General features: G+C 39.8%; 1 protein-coding gene across 3 annotated transcripts in view; it reads right to left on the minus strand.

Moving 5' to 3' along the window:
- Nucleotides 1–832: 832 nt before the first annotated feature.
- The window catches only part of gpbp1l1 (GC-rich promoter binding protein 1-like 1), a 74626-nt gene continuing 56459 nt past the window's right edge, over nucleotides 833–18999 (minus strand). For all 3 annotated transcript variants that reach the window (XM_067990154.1, XM_067990153.1, XM_067990152.1), the window contains 4 exons: nucleotides 18301–18456; nucleotides 14258–14379; nucleotides 11216–11318; nucleotides 833–1684 (listed from right to left, as the gene is read on the minus strand). In XM_067990154.1, the coding sequence (XP_067846255.1) occupies nucleotides 1529–1684; nucleotides 11216–11318; nucleotides 14258–14379; nucleotides 18301–18456 (537 nt within the window). In that variant the 3' untranslated portion in view covers nucleotides 833–1528. The remainder of the gene's footprint in view (nucleotides 1685–11215; nucleotides 11319–14257; nucleotides 14380–18300; nucleotides 18457–18999) is intronic.

Genomic DNA, 18999 nt, shown 5'->3' on the forward strand with positions numbered 1-18999 from the left:
TTCATGCCACGACTGAAGTTGAAAATGTGACTGAAAAATTCTACAGGGTCTGCTTTCAAGCCCTGAACGGCAGTTTTGAACAACAGAAAATTGGAACACGCGGTAACTTGGCAACACCATCCAGCACAGAGCACTTGGCCTGATCAGCACCACTGCCCCTGAACTCGATGTCCATCCCCTCCATCACTAATGCAATATGTACAACGTAGGATGCAATGCACCAACACATCAAGGTTTCTTCGACAGCACCGCCTCTCCTGCAACCTCTGCTGCTTTTGTCCTTTTCAGCAGTAATGTCACAGGAAGATGATCGCTTCAAATTTCCCGTCACATATACCACTCCTTCATCGTTGCGGGGTCAAGATTCTGAAATTCCCCAGCTCTCACTATTTAGGAGCACATCACCACAAGGACGGCGACCATTCTCAAAGAAGGGCCACCATCTCCTTCTCAGGGCAATTAGGGATTGGCAATTAATGCAGGCGTGCCAACATTGCCCAAATCCCAAGAACAAATAAAAAAAATTATGGATATCTGACGATAAAGCAACACGTAGGACTATATATAAACAAAATTGAATATTTAACAGATATGAGGGAATATTTCAATGGATATGAGGCCCGGTAACAGTTTTTAGACTACAAAAATTTTACCAAAACTGTTAATTATCATGAAACATTTATACTGCAATTTGATGCTCATTTTTGCATGGTTGGCTGGATATCAGCATATGTTTAGAGTGCTGATTGCTTTTTCTTGTAGTAAATGGTTCAATCTGAAAAACATTTTAGTCATAAAAAAAATTGCAATAAAAGAGATACGACACAAATCATTTTGGCAAACTGATGCAAAATATTTATTCCAAGTTATTTTAATGCAGTAGTTTTCCTCATACAGATATTCATATGTGATAGCACTTTTTTAAATTTGTAAATAACGTTATCAAAATAATCTTAATCTTTGAAATTTCACAAAATTTATATTTTACAATCCACCCTGAATATCAAGGCTGTTTGAAGAACTCAAAGCTCCTATTGTGAATATTTTACAACTGTACCAAAGACATGGAGATAAACCTCTGGTGACAAATTTTGCTTTCTTCTTCCCGAAATGTCACGACATTGAAAAACATATGTAGTTAGCATTATTCTTCACAACCTATCATCAGTATTTTGAATTTGTTTCTTACACTGCTTGTTCTATCACACTGCTATTCCTACTAATTGTCTGCAAATGTTTTTTTTCAAGCTTTCAAAAAATACCCACTTTTTTCCTTGCAAATGATTACTCAGAATGTGCTTTGCCCCCTTTTCTTCTTTATTGACTCATATTTCATTCTACGAAGCATTCAACAGGACCAGCTGGTCAAAGAAAAAAGAAAAAAAGCTCAACAAGCAAATTTTCTTCTTTGGGATGTGATCAACTCCCTTGTGCATGGAAAAATATAACTCTGTGCCAAAAGAGCTTTAGTAAGTTTAGTCCTCCAGCTATAAGAAAACATATAACGTGAATTCCACTTGTGCCAAGTTTAGGCGTCATCATCAGAATTATTACTACTGCTAGTTTCAGAATCTGAGTCTTCATGAAGCTCTGGACTGAAAATGCCTCTCCACTGGGCGAAATGTAAAGCTGTACACCGGTTCTTCAACTGAAAACCATTTTTCCTGAAGCCATTTTTCTTCAGCTAAAAAGAACAATTGAAAAGAGATTTTGGATTAGCTACAGTGTTGTTTGATATCAGACATTAAAAAAAATTCTCACATTTAAATCCATGTAAGTGAATCATAACGGATGGCTGATACTGTTGGACCACTTACCCCTTGAAAACCACAGCAATCTTTTTTAGGTTAATATTTTTAGATATAAAAGAGGAGGCTCAGTCAATCAAGTTGACAGCCTCAATCCTCAAGATGAAAAAAAATCATAAACTCCTTACAATTGGCAATGAGGTGAGGATAGAGTGAAAAAGAAGGGGATCAAAGGAGGCGATGCGTCTGAGCAGAGTTTGGGATTAGCAATATGCTCTATGATAATTCTGGAGTAGAATTAAATGGCCATGGAGTGGAAGACATAACATTGCTTGAGGTCGCAATCAGATCTGGCTGCAGACAGCTAAACCATTCAAGTGCTCGGCATGTTCAAGCAAGGGAATGGGAATTAAACCAGGTAGACAGTTGAGATGAGAAACCACAAAGGACTTGGTGGGGCTGAAGACATGGAAACAGAAGCAAAGGAGCAGAAAAATTATATTGCAGATAATTGACCAAGACCACTGTAGCACTGTAACAATTAAAACAGAGATTTAAAATAGGCCTTTAGAACATGAGGCATCTCGCCCATCTGAATCATACTAGTTGAAAATAGGACAGACCACCCTAAAGAACCGGTATGATGGATGAAGATAAGCAGCTGATTATATAATCTTGCTATTTTTTCTTGGCTTGTTTATTTTACAACAAATGAAGTTTAAAATACAAAATTCAGTCCTAATTGCCTGTCGTTTTTGGAATAAAGAGATATCTTAACGTGACAACTAAAGATGATTTAAACTGATACTGTTTCAGTATATTTTGAAATGGCAGTAATCAAGACTGCATCATGCTGAAGTAGCAAATTACACCGAATTCCAATGTATTACTGTGCTGTGTACTTGGGAAAATACTTTGCTAACACTTTTTCATGAAAACAATGTCCCTTTAAAAACAAGTTTTTGATTTACATTGAGCGAAGACATAATTTGACTTCAATCACATATCCACATCTCCAAGTATTTTATTCTTATCCAAAGATTGAATTCTACCGAGTACCACAATAGTACAGTACTGTATCCAATGGGATGTTCCATCTATAATGCAACACTGAAGTTTATGATGGGTTTTTAAAAAGGTGCCACAGAAGGGGCTTAACCCTTCATGTCATCTACATCTTCGAGTCCAGGATACCCCTCAGGAGTTGCAGGGGGTGCACCCGAGGGTAGAGAACAGCCAGATTTGTGATAAACAGGCAAAGATATGGGCCTTCACTGAGGGCGCCTCACTCCACCTCTGTGGGGTTCGAGCCCTTCGTGGAAGATGCCTCCAAACTAAAGGGCACGAAAGGTCTAATATGCTCTGTGCCTACCGTGGCACTACTGAGGCTTCGAAGGAAGCTGCAAAAGGCTCAGCAAAACCAGATGGTGCCTCTTGGAGACTTCCTTCAATCAGTGGAGGCATAAGTCATAGTGTCAACTGACACCAAGACAGATCTCTAGGTGGTACTGATTGGCAAATCCAGCACAGTCCAAGTACTGAGCTGCCTCCTGCACCAAAGCACCAGGGAAGCGACCATTGTTGACTTACGTTTTTATTTCACGGGAGTGGCCCTGTAGCAATGAAACCTTAATGTTTCTTATGTCTGTGCCTATTCTTCTTTTTCCCATTTCTTTTCTTGAAAAAGGCAAGTCATGTCTGACAAATTTAACGGAATTATTTCAGGAAATAACAGTGAATCCATGAGGAAACAGTGATGCTCTGTACATATATGTTTAAATTGCATTCGATAAGGTGCCACAGAAGAGGCTTTTTGATAAAATTAAGGCACACAGTGGCATGGATAGGAAGATGGCTAATGGATAGAAAAGAAAGAATAGCGATTAATGCATGTTTTTGAACTGGTAGGATGTAAAAAAAATAACCCTCCACTGGACTCTTTAAAAGGAAAAGTGCAGAGAGACTTAGAGGGTTCAGATACACAAATCTTTCAAAGTGAGAGGACAAGTTGATAAATCTTATTTTAAAAGCATATGGAGTACTACGTTTTATAAATGGGAGCATTGAGTATCAAAGCAAAGATGTAATGCTAAACCTAAACAAAATCATTGGCTAGGCTGTAGTTAGATTATTGTGTCCAGTTTTGGGTGCTCTACTTTATGAAGGATGTCAAGGCTATAGAGTGTGTACAGAAGACATTCATCACAGTGATTCCATGGATGAGAGGCTTTAGTTAAGAGAAGAGACTAGAGAAACTGGGATTCTTTCCACTAGAACAGAGGTGGTGAATAGATCTGATAAAGGCATTCAAAATAATGAAAAGTTTTGATAAGGCAAATAGCAAAAAACTACTGCCACTGGTCGGAGAGTCTAAACGCTAATTATTTATGGACTAGAACGCATAAATTTAAAATTACCAAAAGAACAATGGAGGTCTGAAAATTTTCTCTTTTAAAAAAGCAGAGGGTTGTTACATTATGCAATATCCCATCAGAATCAGTGGTAGTAAATCCATAATAGACTTTAAAAGGAAAGTGGATAAATATTTGGAAAAAAAGGAAACTTAAAATGCTACGGGAGGGGCAACGAAATGGGGTTAAATAGATAGCACTTTCAGATAGCTGGCACAGACATAATGGGCTGAATGGCCTCCATCTGAATTGTTAAATTCTAGGAATTCCAAGACAAAAATACATTAGTGGGTACTAGAACCATTGGATGACAAAAATTGTTCATCATGATTACTGTCAAAAATTTAAATCCATTAATAAATGGACTAGCTTTAAGTTGAAGGGAAGACAGCACCAGCTAACAATTGTGCTTTAAAAAATCTAAACATTAACTATTCAACCACAGTAAACAAAGAAACTATACAAACTGGGTAATTTCATGATATGGGCAAGATCACAAAGATAACACAGTTTGACTGTAATCAAGTTATTCTCGAAACAGAGAATGTTTTCTCTGGTTGGGAAAAATAGTAACTGCCACTGCCACTGTCACATGCAAAGGGCTTTGAGTGGGGTATCATGTGGGTAAGCACTGCCTGAAGTGTCAATGCACCCATCATGTGATTGTCCCTAGAATAGCTGGGTTCAACTATTGTGGTGTATGGTGGATGCTAAATGAAAAGAATTTTCCAACGATGTAGGAAAACATTGTTTTGAGTTGCCAACGTGCCATAGAGAGGAAGTGTGATGTAATGGTCTGACTCTTGAGTCCTTAAAATGTCAATAAAATTAAGTCAATCACACTTGTACACTTAGAAAATCTTAAAATAACGCTAACAAAAATTGTATTCAATAGGTATGGCAACGCAACCATATATAGAACATTTTATGACACTTTCAAGATTATTGGACAAAGTTATTCAGCAGACTCGATTGCATAATTTATTCCACTGAGAACTGGAGCTTCACTCAAATTCCACCCAGTCTCTGGAATTAGCTCTGAAGAACGTAAATTTTGAAAAAAATCACAGGTTCGGTTTAAATTTTTGGTTTTGACTTATTGTCTTTATAATATGTGTATTTGCAAAGAAATTTAAACATCAGCAGATTGGAGGAGGAACTGAAGTTAAGGGTATTTTCATACTACCAGCACTGTTAAAAATGTCTTAATTTTTAAATATATTTGGGCTAGAAATTAAAGCTAGCCCCATAAAAGTTGCAAGTCTATATTCCTTCAACTTGCACCTGTTTATTACTGAAATCCCAACAGAATTTTTAGGATGGGGGTCGAAGTTTTCTAGAAAGGACACAGTATATAGACTGGTTCGGGAAAATATGTCTCCCTGAGCCAACCAGCTGTGTACGTTTTCAATTCATGCACTACAATATTGAAACAAACACTATTACAGAAGTAACGTTACTCAAAGTAGTTTTTACTAAAAAAAAGTATTCAAATTTTTTCAATTTTAAATACTAGTTCTGCTCGAACGATCATTCCTTTCCATTTCTTTCAGCCACATAACAGAATCAACCAAATCAGTTGGTACCACTCTTCGCCTCAGAGTCAGAAAACTGTTCAAGCCGCACTCCAATACTTCAGCACGTAATTTAGGCTGAAACTTCAGGGCAGTGCTACATTGTCAGCAGTGCCATTCTTAAGAGAAGGAATTAAACTGATGGGCCATCAACCTGTTCAGGTGGATGTAAAAGATCCCATGGCACTAATCCAAGAAGGGAGCATTAGTGATGCCCTGGTCAATGTCCTTGCCATGAACAACACTACAAAAAACAGATTAACTGGTCATTCATCTTATTTATTTAGTGTTTGTTGGTCCTTGCTATGTGCAAATTAGTGGCCACATTTGTCTACATAACAATGATTGCACTTCAAATCTTCACAAATTGGGCAACCAAATTGGCAAAAGTAGTTTGGAGGATGAGTTCATGGAATGCATTCGAGACAATTTTCTAGAACAGAATGTCGAGGGATCATCTAGGGAACAGGCTATTTTAGATCTAGTATTGTGTAATGAGACAGGGTTACTTCGTAATCTTATAGTTAACAATCCTCTGGGGCAGAGTAATCATATGATGGAATTTCATATTGAGTTTGAGAGTGATGTAATTAAGTCCGAAACTTGGGTCTTAAATTTAAATAAAGCCAATTACATGGGTATGAGTTGGCTGAGATAGATTGGGAAATTAGATTAAAAGATATGACTGTAGATAAGCAATGGCAAATATTTAAAGAAATAATTAATAATTTTCAACGAATACATTCCCTTGAGGAATAAAAACTCCATGGGAAAAGTGATTCAATCGTGACTAGAGAAATTAAGGATACTATTAGACTAAAAAAGATTTACAATGTTGCCAAAAAGAGTAGTGAGCCTGAGGATTGGGGGAGTTTTATAAATCAGCAAAGGATGACCAAGAAATCGATAAAGAGGGAGAAAATTGAATATGAGAGTCAACTAGCAAGAAATATAAGGACAGATTGTAAGAGCTTCTACAAGTATGTAATAAGGAAGAGATTAGCTAAAGTAAACATGGGTCCCTTAGCGGCAGAGACAGGACAAATTATAAATGGGGAATAAGGAAATGGTAGCGACATTAAACAAATACTTTGTATCTGTTTTCACAGTAGAAGACACAAAAAACATACTGGAAATAGTGGGGAACCAAGAGTCTAATGAGTGAGGAACTTAAAGTAAACTAATTAAGATTAGTAAAGAAAAAGTACTGGAGAAATTAAAGGGACTAAAAGCCAATGAATCCCCTGAACCTGATGGCTTACATGCTAGGGTTTTAAAAGAGGTGGTTGCAGAGATAGTAGATGCATTATCTTCCAGAATTCCCTAGAACTGGAAGGTAGCAAATGTAACCCTGCAATTCAAGAAAGGAGAGGGGAAACAGGGAACGATAGGCCAGTTAGCCTGACATTCACAGGAAAAATGCTAGAATCTGTTATTAAGGACGTAGTAACAGGGCACTTAGAAAATCATAATATGATTAGGCAGAGTCAGCATGATTTTATGAAAGGGAAATTGTGTTTGACAAATCTAACAGAATTATTTGAGGGTATAACTAGCAGGGTAGATAAGGGGAAACCAGTGGATGTAGTATATTTGAATTTTAAAAAGGCATTCGATAAGGTGCCACACAAGAGGTTGTTACACAAGATTAGGGCTCATGGGATTGGGGATAATATATTAGCATTGGCTGAGGATTGGTTAACGGACAGAAAACAGAGAGTAGGAATAAACGGGTCATTTTCAGGTTGGCAAGTTGTAAATCGTGGGGTGCCGCAAGGATCAGTGCTTGGGCCTCAACTGTTTACAAAATATATCAATGACTTAGATGAGGGGACAGAGTGTAATGTATCCAAGTTTGCTGACAATACAATGCTAGGTGGGAAAGTAAGCTGTAAGGAGGATTCAAAGAGGCTTTAAAGGGATACAGACAGGTTAAGTGAGTGGGCGAGAAGGTGGCAAATGAAGTATAATGCGGGGAAAAGTGAAATTATCCACTTTGGTAGGAAGAATAGAAAAGTAGAATATTTTTTAAAAGGTGAGACACTAGGAAACGTTGGTAGTCAGAGCGATTTGGGTGACCTTGTACATGAATCACAAAAAGTTAACATGCAGATACAGCAAGAAATTAGGAAGGCAAATGATATGTTTGCCTTTAGTGCAAGGAGGTTGGGGTAAGGATGTCTTGCTGCAATTATATAGGGCTCTGGTGAGACCACACCTGGAGTACTGTGCACAGTTTTGGTCCCCTTACCTAAAGAAAGATATACTTGCCTTAGAAGGGATGGCAACAAAGGTTCACTAGATTGATTCCTGGGATGAGAGGGTTGTCCTATGAGGAGAGATTGTGCAGGATGGGCCTATATTCTTAGGAGAATGAGAAGTGATTCTCAATGAAACATATAAAATTCTTAGAGGGCTTGACAGGGTAGATGCTGAGAGGCAGTTTCCCCTGATAGAGTGTCTAGAACTAGAGGTCACAGTCTCAAGATAAGGCGTCAGACATTTAGGACCGAGATAAGGAAACATTTCTTAACTCAGTGTTGTGTATCTTTGGAATTCTCTACCCCAGAGGGCTATGGATGCTCAGTCATTCAGTGTATTCAAGACTGAGAATGATAGATTTTTGGACACTAATGGAATCTAGGGATATGGGGATAGGGCAGGAAAGAAGTTGAGGTACAAGATCAGCCATGATCTTATTGAATGACTAGCAGGTTCGAGGGACCGTATGGCCTACTCCTGTTCCTATTTCTTATGTTCTTAAAAGTAATTCATTGGACGTGAAACATTCTGGGATCTCCTGAGGATATGATACGGCACTATATAAAAGCATATTCTTTATTTCTATACTTGTACACTTCTTCCAAGCTCCAGCACTTTTCAGATTGGTAAATTTGACTGTTGAATAAAATGCTCTGGAAGATTACAGTAGCCAAGCCTAACATATTTTAAAAGCACATCCATGGTCAATTTCACTGTATTTCACTATGTCATATACATTGAATACTTGATGGAAAGATGTGAATATGCAGTTTATTTCATGCATGCATGGGTTAAAAGTCTGTATTCAACAGCTTGGCATTAAGTGTCCAATCTTCGCTGCCATGAATGGAAATGGTTTGAACAAATATTTTTGCACTCAACCAGAATTTAAACTTATTGGAGTTGATCTTAAGCGGACTTTATATTAAAAATCTGATTCCAAATATTTCAAAAAGATTAAAATCCATGGAAACAAACTCAAAATATACTGAGCAACGTTAACTAGTACCACAGGGGATGGAAGAAAAAAAAATCTAGAAAAAGATGAACTTGTATTTACATAGCATTTTTTCACATTCTCACATCCCAAAACATTTCACAATGAATTCCTTCTTGAATTTTAATCACTGTTATGTAGACAGATGCAACTGCAAGGTCCCACAAACAAGATAAATGACCAGTTCATCGCCTCTTGGTATTTTACATCCACCTGAACATGCAGACGGAGCATCTATTTAACGTCTCACCCAAAAGACTGCAGCTCCAACAATGTCGTACTCCCTCAGTACTATAATGAAGTGTCAGACTGAATTGTGCGCACAAATCCTGGAATGGGACTTAAACACATAACCTTCTGAATCAGAGGCGAGTGTGCTACCACTGAACCAAGCTGGCACTACCTTAGTTTTAATTAGGATCCAAAGTCAAAATCAAGATGCACCTTGTACAGCAATTCATTTTACCATGGACATGATGAATCCCAAGCATAAAATGCACACTACTTTTGGCAATTAACACCAAATTAGTAACTCAACATGACTGGTCAAAGAATACAAAGGGAAAAGCAACTGTTATATTTGTATATCCAGAGATACTCTCCTGAGGTTGAGGCTGAGCCTAATTTCAGAATTAGATATTACTACACAGAAACAAGCCATTTGGCCCAACTAGTCCATATTGGTGTCAAAGAGCTGGCACGGGTACGATGGGCTGTATTATTCTGATTCTATAATGTTTATCATCCACATAAGCAGTAATCCTAATTCCAGGTGCTCATCCTAATCCCATTTCCCTTGAGAAACCATTTCCTTCAATTACCTATCTAAACTATTCTTAAATATCGACATGGTCTCTGCTTCAATCACTAGCATCAGTAGTACATTCCACAACCATGTCTGTAAAAAAAAAAGTTTCTCTTGCTCTCTGTCCTACATTTATCCTTATATCTATGTCCCTTTGTTCTTGACCCCTCAATCACGAGAAACAGTCCGTTTTTATCTTTCCAATCCTATCTCTTCATAATTTTAAAAAACAACCAGTCTTGGACAAGTCGTAATTTCCTCCAGTAGAACAATGAGGAAACTAAAACTATCGTCTTCGGACCCTGCCACAAAATCTACACCATTGCCACTGAATCCGTCCCCCTTCCTGCCCAGTGTCCTAGGCTGGAGCAGACTGTTCACAATCTTGGAGTCCTGTTCGACCCTCATGCCAACTGATCCCAAGCAGAGATTATAGCTGTTTACTTTCTCAATCATAAAACCCCCCCATTTCACCTCTGTAACACTGCCTTCCTCTGCCCCTACCTCAGCACACCTACTTCTGAAACATTCAATAATGCCGTGGTCATTTCCAGACTCAATTATTCCAATATTGTCTTGGTCAGCCTCCTATTCTTCATCCTCTATAAACTTCAGCTGATTCAAAACTTTAACCCATATCCTATTTTACACCAAGTTCTCCTTGCCCATCACCCATCCTTACCGACAGTGTGTCTCAGTCCCTCAATACCTCAAATATCGAATTCTCATCCTCGTTTAAATTTGTCCATGACCTCACCCTCCTATCTCCATAACTTCTTCTAGCGCTATAATTTTCCCTCAAACTCACCGTTCCTCTGACCTTGACATCTTGTGTATCTCCTTTCCTTTCACCCACCACTGGTGGCTATGCTTTCAGCCATCTATGCCTGTGATCTGTAAATCCCTCCCTAAGCACCTCTGCCTCTCCACTTCCTCGAAACCCCTTCTTAAAATCCACCTCTTTGACCTAGCTTTTGGTTACCCGTCCTAATTTTTCCTGTTTTGGCTTGGCATCAGTTTTTCTCGATATCTCTGAAGCACCTTGCAACATTTTTCTATGTTAAAGATGCTGTATAAATGCAAGTTATTGCTGTAATTTGATTTGTAGACTACTGTTTGTGTATATATACACATACCATACATAACAAGTTTGTGCCACTTGAAAGCGACTCAGAGCAGGAGGAAACGTGTGGTGTATTTTTGCATGGCAGAAGAGATCCAAAGAGAAGACCAAAATTTGCCATATGTGGAGCAGCTATGGGCCAGCTAAGACGTAACACGTGAGGTTCTGGCAAATAATCTTGTTGGGTGATTGTCAAGGTTTCAAACACTGGCTTGGTAATACATTCAAACTAAAACACAAATCAGTGCAGTCTTATTTTTAGGTTTCTTTTTAATGATACAACACACATACACACCTGCTCAGTTTTAGCCTGGAACTCCCTGAGCTCATCTTCAGTCAGAGGCAAGAAGTTATCATCATTTTCAGGGCACTCCTGCCAACCCATCGCTTTCAATAATCTGTACAGAAATGAACATTAGTTCAAAAGGTTAATCCTGCTACTGCTAAAAAAAAAATCTTTCAAGCTTTACAAAAAGATCTTTACATTATAGCTGGTATCAATTCTGTCTTGTTTTGTTTATAACAATTTAACTAAGCAAAGGAGGGTAGAGCCCAGCAGAGATTCTAAAAAGCAACAACAGTGACCTTTCATGTTTATATGGACTTCTAAAATGCCATGTTTTCATTTGAACAGTCTATTATTCCAAGATTTTAATAACCAGCTGCTCAATACTCAAGGCATTCTCAAACTCAGGATTAAAACAGAATATACAGGGATAATGCACAGACACAGAGTAGGAGCCTAAAAAAGTAGGTAAAGAGATGTTTAAGCTGACCCTCAAGATCTTTAGGCCCTGGGGTCGACAAGTGGCTCTCCAGCAGCAGCCAGAAGGCACCATGGCCAGAAGCCAGGCATGCAGCTAAAATCCATTTTACTCACAGGAGCGCCTGTGCCAGGAGTGTGACCGGGTCACGTACATCAAAATCAGCTGCGCTCAGCAGAGACAAATGCTACACACTTCAGGCGGGCTGCGCCTGTCCAGCACTGGGACAGATGGGTCCCAGAAAACTGCCCTCGATATAGAGAGAGTCTAACCACCTCCCCTTGACATTCAACAGCATTACCATCGCCGAATCCCCCACCATCAACATCCTGGGGGTCACCATTGACCAGAAACTTAACTGGACCAGCCATATAAATACTGTGGCTACAAGAGCAGGTCAGAGGCTGGGTATTCTGCAGCGAGTGACTCACCTCCTGACTCCCCAAAGCCTTTCCACCATCTACAAGGCACAAGTCAGGAGTGTGATGGAATACTCTCCACTTGCCTGGATGAGTGCAGCTCCAACAACACTCAAAAAGCTCGACACCATCCAAGATAAAGCAGCCCGCTTGATTGGCACCCCATCCACCACCCTAAACATTCACTCTCTTCACCACCGGCGCATTGTGGCTGCAGTGTGCACCATCCACAGGATGCACTGCAGCAACTCGCCAAGGCTTCTTCGACAGCACCTCCCAAACCCCCGACCTCTACCACCTGGAAGGACAAGAGCAGCAGGTACATGGGAACAACACCACCTGCACGTTCCCCTCCAAGTCACACACCATCCTGACTTGGAAATATATCGCCGTTCCTTCATTGTCGCTGGGTCAAAATCCTGAACTCCCTTCCGAACAGCACTGTGGGAGAACCGTCACCACACGGACTGCAGCGGTTCAAGGCGGCGGCTCACCACCACCTTCTCAAGGGCAATTAGGGATGGGCAATAAATGCCAGCCTCGCCAGCGACGCCCACATCCCATGAACGAATAAAAAAAAATATATATATATATCTTTGTGGATCTATTTTATTGAGATTAGGATCTAAAAGTGCCATGAATTTGCTCATCACACAAATAATATACAAACGTCGTAAGAGAAGAGAAACTGGATAATCGCAAAAAAGACCCATCCAACTTCAAATACATTTTATAGAAACAAAGACGACAAAACTTTCTATTGGGGTAAAAATTAAAGATAAAGCCCACTCTTGTACGTCACAACACAACATCCCAGACAAATCCTGCCATTTTCATCTAACAGCTCAACGTTCCCAGACAGTTTCTTCCGATCTTTGCACTTCAATTTTATATGCAACATGTTCTGCTTCTCTCTAACCCACCGAATACTGAAAGATGTTTCCAGCTGACTACTGTGAACAACTGGTCTGACAGTCAGCGAGCACTCAGTTCTGCACATCAATACTATCATTTAGACTGTAACTTTGAACAATGACTGGAGCCGAGCACTTGCTGACTAAGACAGCTGGTACATTATCCAGCTGAAACTTCCTTCAATGTTGGGCAGACGGAGACAGGCAGAATACCAACACTTTAACACATCTGATTAAAATTTAAGTACTGATGAAAGGAGAAATAACAAAGACTGAACTAACCCCGGTAGAAAAATCATCCCTTGCAATTTTTGCCATTTCCCCTGCACCTATCACATGATTTTCAGCAATTTTGACTTGCTAAATCACTAGTTTCCACTTATGGCATTTCTGGTAGCAATCAAATGCTTTATTTTTGGGTAGGGGAGAGGAAGACTGGTACATGATAAACAAAACAAAAAATACAGGCATTTAGTATATCCAGATACAGGCAATTATCTGATGTAACCGCAAGGGCGACATACACAGACAAAGAGGAAATCTATACCTGCTGGCCTGTTCAAAATGTGATTAGCAATGGACTGCAATTGGATTCTTCCCCATACTCTCAGTGCCAGTCTTCAGTCCTCTAGTTTCCATACAGTGGAATTCTCCCCAACTCCTCCATATTGCTTCATCCCTCCTCACTTTCTAAAACCTCCTTAAAACTTACTTCTTTGCCCAATTCCTCTCCTCCTGCTTGTTTCTAAACCTGAATTGTGAAGTGCCTTGGGATGTTGCGTTGTATTAAAGGTGCTACATGAACGTAGGTTGTTGTTGCTGCAGTAAAGTAACCTGAGACATCTTCCTGTACATGAGGAGCGTTACAGAAATGCAAGTTGCTGACTGAAGAAACTTTAAAAAACTTCAAAAACAGCATCTCCCCTAGGCCACAGTGATATTTATTTTCCTCATGCCAAACATCCTTATGCTTTCTGAAAGAGAATGCCTATTTTGTGCCAATTAATGTGAAGTTATGGACATTTGTCTACTCTGAACCTGTGCTCACGAAGTTAAAACTATCCAAATGCATTTTTACTTGGAGCTTCTCTCCTAGAGAGAAAAGATTTTCATCCCATTGGTCTGCACTAAATCCAAATCGAGGTTCTTAAACTCATTGTACTGTCCAGTCCGGTACAACTGAAATGTTGTTGTTCATTTGGTCACAACAGTGTCACACTAAAATTTTAAAAAATCATACCTATGTTCTGCTTCAAGAGAACTGGAAAGATAGTCTTTTTCTGGACTACAGATGGAGAGACTATGCTGATGACCATTCGCTTCCCCATTTTCCTTCAGTTCTGGAATATTACTGACACAGTCCTATTGGAAAAACAGTTAAAATAAACAAATAAATGTATAAATAGTGCATGCTCCTGTTTTGCAAAAACAGATGGATAGTAGATAGCACTATTTATAGAACACTTTTCTAAAATGGTATTGTTTCAATTCCAATTCCTATTCCCGATTATTGAAAAATGAAAAAAAAACAATTTTGAATGAGTACTGGCAAGCCCATAATGGGAGTAGGCAGCAATTACCCAGACAGTACACACAAAAAGCTCCCACAAATTAATCATACTATAATGTGATTCATAGTAAAGTGAAACAGAGTTTTATTTCACAGCATATTATAAGGAAACGTGTTTTATTTTTATATTTTTCAATAACATGCACCACTGTTGCTCAATTCGCAGCAGAACATCTGAGCAGGATTACATGAATAGTGGGTGCAAGACTGTGAGAGACCGTTCTAAAAAGGAGCTGGATTGTTGAATTCCTGTGCACGATCAATGAAGACAGCTTCATTATCGATAATGCTGCAGCAAGTCGTCAGCAAGAAACTGGCTCCACCAACAGCACTGATAAGATGCCCAAAAATAGAGACCTCTGACCAAATTATAGAAACTTTTTTTGCAACTTTGGTAGCCAAATGCAACCAAAAAGATTGTTGGATGGTCAAAGGAAAGTTCTTAATTACAAATCAATTACAGTGCTTCAAATCTGTGTCAAATTGTTAACAGCTCAGTCGCATTCCCCAAATAGATACCAATTAGGCATCATAAAATTGCAAAGCTATTGGGAATAGGTTCCATAATAAAACAGGAAAAAGTGAGATGGAACTATTACCACAAACAAATCTATGCTGTTCAAGGTATTGTCAACATTTCCAATCAATTCAAATAAATTATAGAATGGACTACTCACATAAAAAATAAGCAAACTGTGCAAACCATGCAAAGATTGATTAACTTCTTACACATAATGAGGTGGATTTTTTACTGCTGAGTGGCTGATTTCTGGGTAAAGGTTTAACTATAACAACAACTTGCATTTATATGGCTCCTTTAACATAGTAAAACATCCAAAGGTGCTTCACAGGAGTGTTATCAAACAAAATTTGACACCGAGCCACATAAGCAGATATTAGGACAGATGACCAAAAGCTAGGTCAAAGAAGTTGGTTTTAAGGAGCATCTTAAAAGAGGAGAGGTCGTGAGGTGGAGAGGTTTTGGGAGGGAACGCCAGAGTTTAGGGCTAGGCAGTTGAAGGCATGTCCGCCAATGGTGGAGCGATTAAAATCGGGGATGCACAAGAGGCCAGAATTGGAGGAGTGTGGAGATCTCAGAGGGCTGTAGGTCACAGAGATAGGAAGACCATGGAGGGATTTGAAAACAAGGATGAGAATTTTTAAATCGGAGACTTGCCGCAACAGGAGCCAATGGAGGTCAGTGAGCATAGGGGAAATGGGTGAATGGGACTTGGTGCCAGTTAAGATTCAGGCAGCAGAGTTTTGGATGAGCTCAAGTTTATGGAGGGTGGAAGATGGGAGGCCAGCCAGGAGAACATTGGAATAGTCAAGTCGAGAGGTAACAAAGACGTGGATGAGGGTTTCAGCAGCAGATGAGCTGAGGCAGGGGTGGAGATGGGTGATGTACAGAGGTGGAAGTAGGCAGTCTTGGTGACAGAGCGGATATGTGATCGGAAGCTCATCTCAAAGTCAAATAGGACGCCAAGGTTGCGAACGGTCTGGTTAAGCCTCAGACAGTGGCAAAGGCAATGGCTTCGGTCTTCCCAGTATTTAGTTGGAGGAAATTCCTGCTCATCCAGTACTGGATGTCGGACAAGCAGTGTGACAAATCAGTGACAGTGGAGGAGTTGAGAGAGGCGGTGGTGAGGTAGAGCTGGGTGTCATCAGCGTACATGTGGAACCTGACAGCATGTTTTTGGATGATGTCACCAAGGGGCAAGCATGTAGATGAGAAACAGGAGAGTACTAAGGATAGATTCTTGGGTGACTCCAGAGTTTGTGGTGCAGGAACGGGAAGCAAAGCCACTGCAGGAGATTCTCTGGCGACAAATGGATGGATAAGAATGGAACCAGGCGAGGGCAGTCCCACCCAGCAAGATGACAGAGGAGAGGCGTTGGAGGTGGATGATGTGGTCAACCATGTCAATGGACGCAGACAGGTTGAGAAGGATGAGGAGGGATAAGTTACTACAGCCATAGTCACATAGGATGTCATTTGTGACTTTGACAACGACAAAAGGACAAGAGGTTTCAAGAGTGGGGAAAGCAGAACTGATTTTGAGGAGTTTCTTTCTCAGGTGCCATTGGCACATCTCTTCAGCCATTAGGAGAGTAGTTTCCATTGATTTAATTTAGCTCAACTGTTTTCTGTACTTCATTTTTTTTTGGTCAACTGACATGCACACTCAACAATCTCCAAACAACGCTACTGAGAAATCCATGTGAACACAAGTCTCTTTTGCTGGATATGGACAACACACTCTTCATCTGTAGGGATAAATACCAATTGCCCAACACCAAAGAACTAAGGTACAGTTTGGCAACAGCCAAGGCTTAGAAACCCTCAAATGTTCACAGGAAAGCTGCTGAGTTTAACCAGCCAAAATCATGCAGCTTACCAGCACTGGTAATCTTTTTGCTTGCTGTCCAGCGAGGCCTGCCCCACTTAACAATCACAAAACGTGAGTGCATTGCTTTCAGCTTCGCAGCATGAAGACATACAACCCATGAAAGGGCATTCTACCGGTAAGAAATGTAAAGCTTCTCTACCAACCATAGAAACATACAAAAAGGACTGGAAAAGACTATCCATACTCTGCAACAAGTGGCTCATCTCTTGACCCCTCAAAAGGTTCTCCACCGTCGACACAGCTCAAGTAAGGGGTGTGATGAAATACTCACTACTTGCCTGGATGGATGCAGCCACAATACTAAAGAAGCTCGACACCATCCAATTCAGAGCTGTTCACTCAATTGGTATCCCTGCCGCTGGACTCATTGTACATACTACAGATGTGGATAATCTACAAGATGCACTGCAGCAACTCATCAAGGTTATTTCAACAGCAGCTCCCTCCCCTGCAACCTCTACCATCAAGAAGAAGAACAGCAATGTTGTCCGAGCATCACCTCCAAGTCACACAACATTCTGATTTGGACTCATACTGCCGTACCTTCATCGTCTGAGTCATTATTTTGGAATTCCTCAACATCATCTGCTGTCATTTCTGGCAGGCACAAGCAAAAATCAAGCAGAAATAAATGTGCTGATATCATATGATCCAATTTTTGTCATTTTCATCCAATTTCCCAATAGGAATCCTCCAGTGCCTTTGCTTTTCAGAACAGAAGGAATAAAAGGAAGACACTAGGCTGATAAGGCAACATCAGAGGTGTACAGCGGTACCCTGACACCAGAATAAACAGGCAAAAGTGCACAAACCTCCAGTTGCCCTGGAAGTAGAGCCTGCAGAAGTTTCACTTTACAAAGGAAGCCATCACGGAATTCTGCTACATGCTGCAACCTGACCTACAGCCCACCTCCACCTCAGGCCACCGGCTGCCAGTGACTTTAAGGTCACTCCACCCATTTACACAACTGGGTCATTTCAGGCTGTCACTTATGGATATCACGAAAATTTTCCAATCAGTTGTGCATAAATACATTAAGAAAATCACAAATGCATTGTTTGTAAAAGCAAACAGTTTCATCTCCTTCCCATAGCAGCAGCAATAGAGAGCAGCAGGATTCCAAAGGGTCTAAGAAATTATAGATTGCACCCAAGCGCCGCTATATGGTCACTTGCTCAATACTACCAACTTCGTCAACAGGAAAGGACTTTGCTTTCTCAACGTGTGGCTCGTTTTCAATCGGCTAAACCACATCACATAAGTCAATGCTTGAGGGAGGAAAATATAAACAAAAAACTAACTTCTAATTTGTCGAAGTCTCTGTGTTCTGAGATTTCGCCATTCCGTTCATCTTTCAGTGCCTTCAAAAATTCACTCTTCTTGTCAGTCTTCACCCGAGTCATTTTTATTAGACGGCTTGTGTTGATCTCTATTGGAGGTGTGGTGCTTGAAGGAGTCTGAAAAAGTGAAAGTGAGTTTAGAAAATGTTCAAGTTCAGTGATGGCATTACCCAAAACAAAAGATTATTCTCATTTTGTTGTGCCCCTTGAAATTCACAATTAGAGCATTCTCAAACCATTATTTTTCCAACTTGAAGTTGTACATGACATTTTATTTCAAAGATGTCTGCCAACTGGTCCAATGCATTTTAATAGTAAATCAACATCAGACTTCTGAGAGCACAGATTCTGTAAAATAAACTGTTAAAATGTATAAAGCTGTGTCACAGACAATTAATGACATTAGTAGGGAAAATAAGGTTTTGATTTCCAGTGGCATAACACCACAGCTACAAAGTATTTTCAACTGATTTCTTGAATGACAAAATCAAGCACCACATTCAATTTCGGTCCTCGGAAAACATCGTACAAGCTTTATAACTAAAATAGGTCATTTTTATCAATTTACATTTATAATTTGTTCCTTGAATAAAAAACACAAATTAGAGGACATACATAAGAACAGGGGTAGGGCACTCCATCAAACCTGTTCTGCCATTT

This window comes from Heptranchias perlo, chromosome 9 (genome assembly GCF_035084215.1).
Source record: "Heptranchias perlo isolate sHepPer1 chromosome 9, sHepPer1.hap1, whole genome shotgun sequence".
NCBI lineage: Eukaryota > Metazoa > Chordata > Chondrichthyes > Hexanchiformes > Hexanchidae > Heptranchias > Heptranchias perlo.